At 37.6% G+C, this 9,086-nt stretch overlaps 1 protein-coding gene across 3 annotated transcripts in view; it reads left to right on the forward strand.

The window, feature by feature from the left end:
- Positions 1 to 8,459, forward strand: part of mdfi (MyoD family inhibitor) — a 39,623-nt gene extending 31,164 nt beyond the window's left edge. For all 3 annotated transcript variants that reach the window (XM_016538870.1, XM_016538869.1, XM_016538871.1), the window contains 2 exons: positions 6,518 to 6,793; positions 6,932 to 8,459. In XM_016538870.1, coding sequence (XP_016394356.1) covers positions 6,518 to 6,793; positions 6,932 to 7,185 — 530 coding nt within the window. In that variant the 3' untranslated portion in view covers positions 7,186 to 8,459. The remainder of the gene's footprint in view (positions 1 to 6,517; positions 6,794 to 6,931) is intronic.
- Positions 8,460 to 9,086: the final 627 nt, after the last annotated feature.

Below are 9,086 nucleotides of genomic sequence, written 5' to 3' on the forward strand. Positions count from 1 at the left end.
TTTAATTTGGTCAGAGAATAGTCTCATTGCATATCCCACCGCTCTCAGTCCCATTCTGGCCCTTTCAGCTTCAGCAGGGCTTAAAGCTCAGTTCCTGTGTCTCACTCATCACATCATCTATTATCACTGTTTAGATGGGCCGGCATCAGGGGAAATAAACGACTTAAAGGAAGAGGGGAAAATGCTGGCTTAAATTACAGCTTTAAAATTCCCTGATTAGAGTCTTCATCGCTGGAGATTGTCATTGAAATGAGCTCAGGCAGAACGGGATTAAAGACTACTTGGTCTCTCTTGTGAACCTACTGTATGCTGTATGTTTTGTTTGAGGCCACCCTGTAAAATCTGGCTCTGCTTCTCAAAGAGCTGTATCATTTATCCCTTGCCACATTTAGATGTTTTCTTTTTCTTTTCAGTTTGACCGACAACAGACGTCCTTGTTTAAAAAATAGGGGATTTCCTTCTCAATGGTGTGAAGATATGGTGTTTTTATTTGCACCATCTGTCCTACACATTGGTATTCTTTATTTATTTATTTTTGCTCTTGAAGCTGTCACGTGTTTGTGTTTTCATTTTGTATTAATGAAAAAATGCTGACTCACTGGCTTCTGTGGCCCTGCGGGTTTTAAACAGAAGGTAGTGTTACTCACGGCTGTTTGGGGCAGTGGGGTCTTTAAATGAGGTGTTACGGGAAGCCTGGGGCCCTGGGCAGGGAATTTAAGATGAGATAATGCAGCTGACGTCTGGGGGTCTCAGGGGCCCAGAGAGGCACATGTACAGATGATATAGTGGGTCCTGAGTGGTTCTGCACACCTAGAGAAACTTGACATCTCAGGGCTGAATTGTGCATTTTAGACCGAATGGGCGATGCTGAGAGCTGTTGATCCATGTGCTTCATGGATGATTTAGGAAAATATATAATTTTATTTTTAAAAATGAAATATACTTTAATTTTTTTTACAAGCAACCTGAAGATGATTCACCCCTTGTCTGAATGTCCCCACCCACAGATGAGTTCAGACTGTAGTGTAATGCACCAATGAACTATTATTTTAGCAGCAGAAGACTATTTAAAGACGAGAGACCTTCAGTAAAGCCTCTTCTAAAGAGAACCGTTTCCTCTGTGATTTACTTCCTGTCATTTGTCATCAGCTTCACATCCACACATCCATTTCTTAACACTCTCATTCTGTCCACCTCTTCCTTTTTTCTGGTGTTCTGTGTTTTTTGGGTGCATGGTAAATAATGAAAGCTGATTCAATTGATAGTAGGCGGACAGCCAGTCTCTTCCAGTATCGTATATGTATATGAATTTTGTTCTGGATATGAGAGCACAAGACGTGTCGTAGTTGGCCCTCTGATTTTCAGCAGAGAAACTTCTGGCTTCTGTAGAAATTTCTGTCTTTCTGGCAGATGCCCAGGAGACCGACTGACGCTGCCTGTTTACTGCCCTAAACACAAATGCGCACAAAGTAACATCCCAGAGTAAAATACCTCATCCAAAAACTGCAGCACAGGATAACACAAATATGCCCCAGTGTTATTGTGGATTCAATTCCTGACCATCAACTTTCCAAAAAAATGCCCAGTGGTCTTTAAATATGTTTACACCCTTTAACCGCGTGTGCACTTTTATTAGTCAAAAAAGTTTGAAATGCTGTGGGTGTAACTCGAGCAGTGTACAATACAGTGCTGTTCTGAGAGCCACTAATGCATCTATTTAACCTTGAAATAGGCACTTTGAAAGCAAGTTCGGATGAGTCAAAGTGAAAACAATGTGTTTTTGTGAAACTCTTTTTTTAAGAGTATATGTCAGGACATAAGTTTTACTCTTTCTTGAAAATGTTTCATTTTTCTTTGGCTGGATTTGAAGAGCCATTGTGTTATTTTCTAACAAGTTTCATTTTTCATCTTCTCACTCAGCCACTCTGTGTAAAGACACCTAGTCTTACCCTTACAAAAGAGTGGAACTTTCATTTCATACAGTAGCCTTCGTGGAGTGCTTGGCATTCACACTTAAATGCATTTATGCATTGTTATAAGAGCACTTGAGTTTTAGTGTCTATTGTTTTACTTTGCAAACACTCCTACAGCAATATCCAGATATTTATTGAACATTACTAAGTGGAACTACAAAGCATTTGTACCCTTAGTTCAAAACATATTTGTACTTTATTTTTATCTTGTATCTTTATTTTATTTATTTTTTTATATGTGTACCTTCATCTCTGTGAGATGCACATCAGGGATTTTGTGTTTAAAGACATCAGTGGTAACTAATAAACACATTATCTGTTATCAACATAATGTTTTGAATTAATGTTACTGAAAGAATCTCTTATGCTCACCTAAGGCTGCATTTATTTGATCACAAATACAGTAAAAACAGTAATACTGTGAAATAGTATTGCAGTTTAAAATAACTGTTTTCTATCTTAACCTAAAATGTACAGTAATTTATTCCTGTGATGGCAAAGCTGAATTTTCAGCAGCCATTACTCCAGTCTTCTTCTTCTAATAATAATAATTAAAAAAACACATTATTATTTGTGAATATTTTGTTTTTAAAGTATTTTATTTTCAGGATTTCTTGATAAATAGAAAGTTCAAAAGAACAGCATCTATTCGAAATATTTTTTTAACATTTTAAATGTCTTTACTCACTTTTGATCAGTTGAGCAGTACATTTTATTTTTTTAAAAAACATCTTTTCAGTTTCCCCATACTTTTGAATGGTAGTGTATATTGTAGATGTGCTGTGAACCTCTCCAGCAGCTGGTGGGGATGTAGATGAAGTATTTCAGGTTTATTGTCTTTGTCTCTGTGTATGAAAGAATCACAAAGAATCACACATCACAGCTTCAAATGTCAGATGTAAATCCATGGTGAACTGTAACTGTTTCTGAAGGGCTGATCCTCCAACTAGAGCTGGCAAGCTCAAGATCATACACATTAAAGCCTGGCAAACAACGGGGGTGGAAGTTCATTATAAACACCCCGCCATTCCTACACCAAACATATGGACTCAGGGGTGATGTTTACCTGCTTGAAAGAAGGAACTGCTTTCACTTCTAAAGAAATGCTGGCTTTTAGTCTTTTCATGGACTCTGACATTTAATGCACTTCATAAGAAGTTATCTTTTTTCTTCTTCTTCTTTATTACAAACCGAACATCTGGAGTAATGTTTGAAACGGAAAAATATCCAATCAGAGTGAATTTGCTTGTGGTCTGACCTCGGCCAGGCTCCAACACCAGCACACTGTGGGCATGTGTCCGCTCAGCCATTATCTAATGTAGCTGATTGCCAGTTCTGTCTTCTAGACCTTCGAGCGTCAGACTCTGTGAATAGAACGAGGTGTGTTTGTGTATGTTTTTCCTGGACTCTATCAAGTCCACATGCGTCCGCATGGGCACCAGACATCTTCCTATGAACTCTGGCTCTCTTAATATTCCCTTCAGTCATTGACCTGAAACATGCGTTAAGGTAAAGAAAATGTTTAGTGCAGCAATATGATGGGATTAAATACTACCATCATTCACAAATAAATATAACAAAACATTTCACGTAAAAGGTCCATTTAGCCTTTCTCTGATTTGGGGGTTTATTTCCTTTGGCTCTGAAGGTCTGCATTTCACATAGTTTTTCTTTCTTCCAGAATAATTAGTCTTTTGCGGTGCTCAAGAGTAAAATATACGAAGTGCTGTAGACTGCTTGCCAAAGTCAACTCCATGAGCAGTTTGTGGAGGAACACTAGAACATTTGTAGGCTGTAAACTCACAGGGAGACGGTGTCTGAACTTCAGAACGCCAAACGTTTGGCCTCATCCTCACACCCAGTCTAAAAAAGACTGACGTTTTAATCATAACGTTAGTCGTAACTTAGCTGATATGCCTCTTCTTTTGTTTTCATTACCCTGATCAGGCTGCACTGCGACGTATCGTTGTACGCACTCTTTTGTTTTCGATCGCAGCCTACGTGGATTGTGGTCCGCTTTTCAAACAGTTGTCCACCATACGGTGCCCAGATTCAAGAGCTTAATTGAGTATTTGTTTAATCAGTGCCTGTGCCCGAAACAAAGCATTTATTTTTAATTAGAGCCGAAAAATGTTTCTGACTTTTACGAGACATTCAAATTAAAGAGAGTGGCTGAAGTCAGAACGTTTACAGATACCGTATTCTCCAGAAAATAAGTTGCACCTGATTGTCACATTGTATTATTATATTCAGAAATAATGTAAAATGCCAATAATTATAAAATAATAAATAAAAGAAATATAAACCATTTAGTTCCCCTTACTCCACTACAAATCCTTTGAATTTAATGGTATTTAGAACAAAACAGGAATGGTAATTATAAGTATAAAACAAACATAAATTATAGTGGCATTCAGTATGAACAGCATTTATCATAAATGGCAGGTGTAAACAAATTTATTTCAAATGAAACTACCGGCATGTGGGAAATATGCTATACAAATAAACTTGGGTTCATGCACCACTTCCATTTATCTCTCATTAATTCAATTATATAGGTCACTTTGGAATATGTTACAGCATGTTTCAGAGGAAGAAAAAAATCTTGACATCCTATGTTCAAGACTCTTTACTGTAGAGCTTGATTATTGCATTTATTTTAAAGCCATCCTCTACTATAAAATCACTAGTATTTGGACCCCTAGACATCTGCGGTTTTATTTAGGTTTCATTTTCGAGGCACACAGTAATGTGCTTGATTTGTGTATGTTGTCTTGTCATTTGCTCTCTGTGGGAAACGAAGCATAGCAGTGATCTCATATTGTTTGTCTGTTCCTTTGTGTACTCTTCCTGCAACTCTGAAGCAATAATATGCAAATCCATTCTGGTCTCTTGATCTCGGTTTATTAATTCCTGTTTCTTTTGTTTGTTTGCTTGTCTGTTTGTTTTGGACTGTTTCTCTTTGGTCCTTTGAAGCTGGTTGGGGAGAAAGCCATCATACTGAAACGATACACAACCAAAAATGAAAGGAAACATTCTGAGTAAACAAACAGTAGAAGAGACAGATGAACATGATAGAATAACTAAGACAGTGAATCTGAAATGATGAGCCGTATCATTGTGTCTAGTCATAGTCAACAGTCTAGACCCCACACTACTGCCGACCAGCAAGCACCAAGCGGATATTGTAAACACATGTGCTTTTCCCGTCAGGACCCCTGTCCCTACTGAATGCTGAAGGCTCTTTCCCAGAAACAAATTCTACTTTGGCATAAATCTCAGTCAGTCTTGCCCTTGTTTCCTCCTGTGGTTGACCTGTTGAAAACACTAGGACTGGGAGATAAATTGAATTTGCTGGTTTTGTTGGTGATTTATAAAATTAAGCAACATGTGCTTTTTATATACTCATTAAGTTTCCTAAAACCTCGTTAGACTAGTTTTGTGATCTGACAGATGTTTTAATAGTCTCTGATTTAAAGTAGCAAAAAGTTCAAACTTTTCAATTAATTCAAAATTTGTCTTCAACAATTTATAACTCAATATATATATATATATATATATATATATATGTGTGTGTGTGTGTGTAATATTTTTAATAATAATAATAATAAGTAAAAGATATAATCAGTTAAATGTTTTATAAATACTGTAAAGTTAATGTTAAAATATGAACTGTTAAAAGTGTAAATTCAGAAATATTGAGATACACACTACTGTTCAAAAGTTTGGAATCAGTAAGATTTTTTTAAATAAATTAATAGTTTTTCTTCAGCAACGATGTATTAGAATGACCAAAAGAAACACAATAAATAAATAAATAAATTAAATAATAATAATGTATTATGGTTTCCACAAAAATATTAGGCATAACAGCTGTTTTCAACTCTGATAACAATAAAGGTTTTTGACCACTAAATCAGCATATTAGAATGACTTCTGAAGGATCATGTGACACTGAAGAGTAATGGCTTCTGAAAATTGCTTTGCCATCACAGGAATAATTACTGTTGTTACTTTAGTTGTTACTTATTTGTTCAAATGCATGCAGCCATGGTTAGCATAAGAGCCTTTCAAAAACAAAAATCCTACTGGCCCCCAAATTTTTGAATGGTAGTGTAATTTAAATCTTGTCAAAATGCTTAAATTATATATATATATATATATATATATACACACACTGTGTATTCTTGACTTTCTATAACTTTCTATAAGATTTACTATGAAGACCTAATTACGAAAAATTGTAGCACACTACCTCTCCCTTTCTGTACAGTGGGATCTTTAAGTAAAGTTCTTAGGTATTACACAAGAATCTGACCGAGGCCCTTTTTTGGAAGTTGATTGGTCCACGTGAGGAAACGGCTAATTCCATTAGAAGAAACAAGATGCTAACTAAGTTTACTAGCCACAAATATGCAGCTGCTGTTTTTCTTTTACACATCCTCCGGCTGCAAAAGGAGAATAATTACACAGCAGCAAAAAAGCTGATATAAAACCCAGCTATAACTTTGCTCACCTTTTTGTTTGTTTTCTCTCTCTCTCAGATCAACCTCAGGCACGGTCTACGCCCATACACCCCGCACTGCCTAACTCAGCCGAATCGGCAGCGCTGCTGCGGAGAGACAGCAAGCCGCACAGCGATGGGGTCAGAAACGGAACCTTTTCACGAGCCGCCTCGTCATCCTCCTCGTCTTCATCCACAGCCCATAAAAACCCCGAGAAACTGCAATCGAACCCATCCATCAACAGTCAGAGCAGCAAGAGGAGCAAAGGAAGCTCCAAATCCAACAGCTCCCAGATCCCCACCGAGGCCCAGGATGGTGAGTCAGACCTCACTGCACATTAGCCCTGATTGTTTGTACACACTTTCTTTCATTTTCAGGAAGTTTGATGGACACAGATAAACATCCCTAGACAGTGACGTTTTAGTTGTGACTAACTATCTGTGCTTCATCCAGATTGCTGTGTCCACTGCATCCTGGCCTGTCTGTTCTGCGAGTTCCTCACACTGTGCAACATCGTGCTGGACTGCGCCACATGCGGCTCCTGCGCATCAGACGACTCGTGCTTCTGCTGCTGCTGCGCTTCAGAGGAATGTGGCGACTGCGACCTGCCCTGTGACATGGACTGCGGCATCATCGACGCGTGCTGCGAGTCTGCAGACTGTCTGGAGATCTGCATGGAGTGCTGCGGGCTGTGCTTCTCCTCCTGAGACTCCTGTAGGGGGCGCTGCCTCTTTCACTGATTTGGGACCTGAGAAGAAATGAGCAAAGAATGACATCTGATGATCTGGAGTTGTGAGTTGGCTTTCTTTTGAACTGTCTTGCTAGGAGAAGGGTTAGTCATCCTACACTAGTGGTGTTATTCTGCAGTTGTCTTTATACATATGAACTCTATCTGGGCTGGTTTTTGCGTAAAATCTTTTGTTGAGTCTGCATTGGCATGATGCGGAATACAAATACATCCCAAAGACTTAAGAGGCCACTGAGAAAAGCCAAAAAACGTTCAAAAATGTCAGTATTTGTTAGTTATTTCAAATCGTCTTAGTGCCAAACTTTTGATAAATGCACAATCCACAGCCATCCAGTGGTTTAGGAATTTCGCAATGATGCACACCATAAAAGAGCTTGAATTGCAACTCAGATCTGTTGTCTCCTAAAAAGGAATACATATCCAAAGATCACATACACAATCAAAACTACCGCTATTTTGCAATGTTAATCCCAAATATCACCTCTCCATATATGCACACTTACTGTAGTACACTGGTGTAGTCCTTTGAGGATTACAAAAGCCATAAACTGTGAGTGTGAAACTCATAGATGTATGCGAGTGGGAGAAAGACGTGTGTATTTAATATATGGTGCCATACTACAGTTGTATCATAGATTGTATATAAACGTGAAAAGAATCCTGTCACTCTCTACATTTGGTCCTGTGATGTTCTTATTCTCACTCTTTCACTCATCAGTCAATCAATTTTCTTATATACTGGAATATTATACTGTAAGCGGTTGTGAATTGCGCCGTATTTTTTCCAATGTGAAATATCTGTTTCGTAATTCCAATACTTTCCATTTAAATCAGTTGTGTGTGAATCTAAATGTAAAATTTATGTATCTACCTATTATTTTATTGTTTTAGTGTTAGCAGTATTATTTTATCCTTTCAAAAAAAAAAAACAGGATTCCTTACTGTCTACATCTAGAGCAGCACATGACTTCAACACCCCATAACCCAAACCATAAACCGTACATAATCATCTCACAGAATGATGGTAAAAAGCAGTGCATTGATTTGAATTGTTTACATTTTAAGGACACATCTCTATTCTTGCTTGGAGGTAGACAGGATACGTTTTTAACTGGACAAGACTGTACAGCAATGGAATAAAAGAACAGGATAAAATAAATCTATTACTGTTATATTTGGTGTTTTTTATAGCAAAGAATCCTATTTTCTGGTATTCAAACCCCAAAATGTATTCAAGGCAATGGTTTGCATTATTTAAATCGAGTTAAATCTTATTTTATTAATTAAAATGTTAAAAAAAAACTAAAAATAAAGATGTACAACATTAAGCTGTCACCATATTTTTGAGTTTAATTACAACACAAGTACCAGAAGTACATAAAAAAAAGGGAGCTTTGGAGTCAAAAAGGTTGAGAACCACTGATCTAAATGGTCTATCACTGGTAGCAACTGATTTTGGTTGGGGGTATAAGGAACATAGAGATATTCAAATTCCTGCGTCTTCAGAATGTAATTTGTGCCTTAGACATACTCATAGTATTGCTAACATGCCTTCTTTGGAGTTCTCTACACACTGCGGGCTCTTTATATGCCTCAATCTTGCATACTTTATTTAACGTGTGTACCTCTGAGAAGCTGTGTAGAATACTGAGGTCGTGGCATCACTTATTGTTCTAGGACAGCCGTGTGCTGTTTGTTAGCTCTCTACAAGATGCTTCTCCTTTATGTGATTTGCATAGTATGCCTGCTATGTGCTGAGGTCGTGATGATATACTGCGCAAAGGTTTTGCATATATCATCAAAGCTTTTGATGCACCACTACGCCTTATATTGTGTTGAAATGTCAGCTAATCATCTCAC

The sequence above is a fragment of the Sinocyclocheilus rhinocerous genome, unplaced genomic scaffold, assembly GCF_001515625.1.
Source record: "Sinocyclocheilus rhinocerous isolate Xijiao unplaced genomic scaffold, SAMN03320098_v1.1 scaffold757, whole genome shotgun sequence".
NCBI lineage: Eukaryota > Metazoa > Chordata > Actinopteri > Cypriniformes > Cyprinidae > Sinocyclocheilus > Sinocyclocheilus rhinocerous.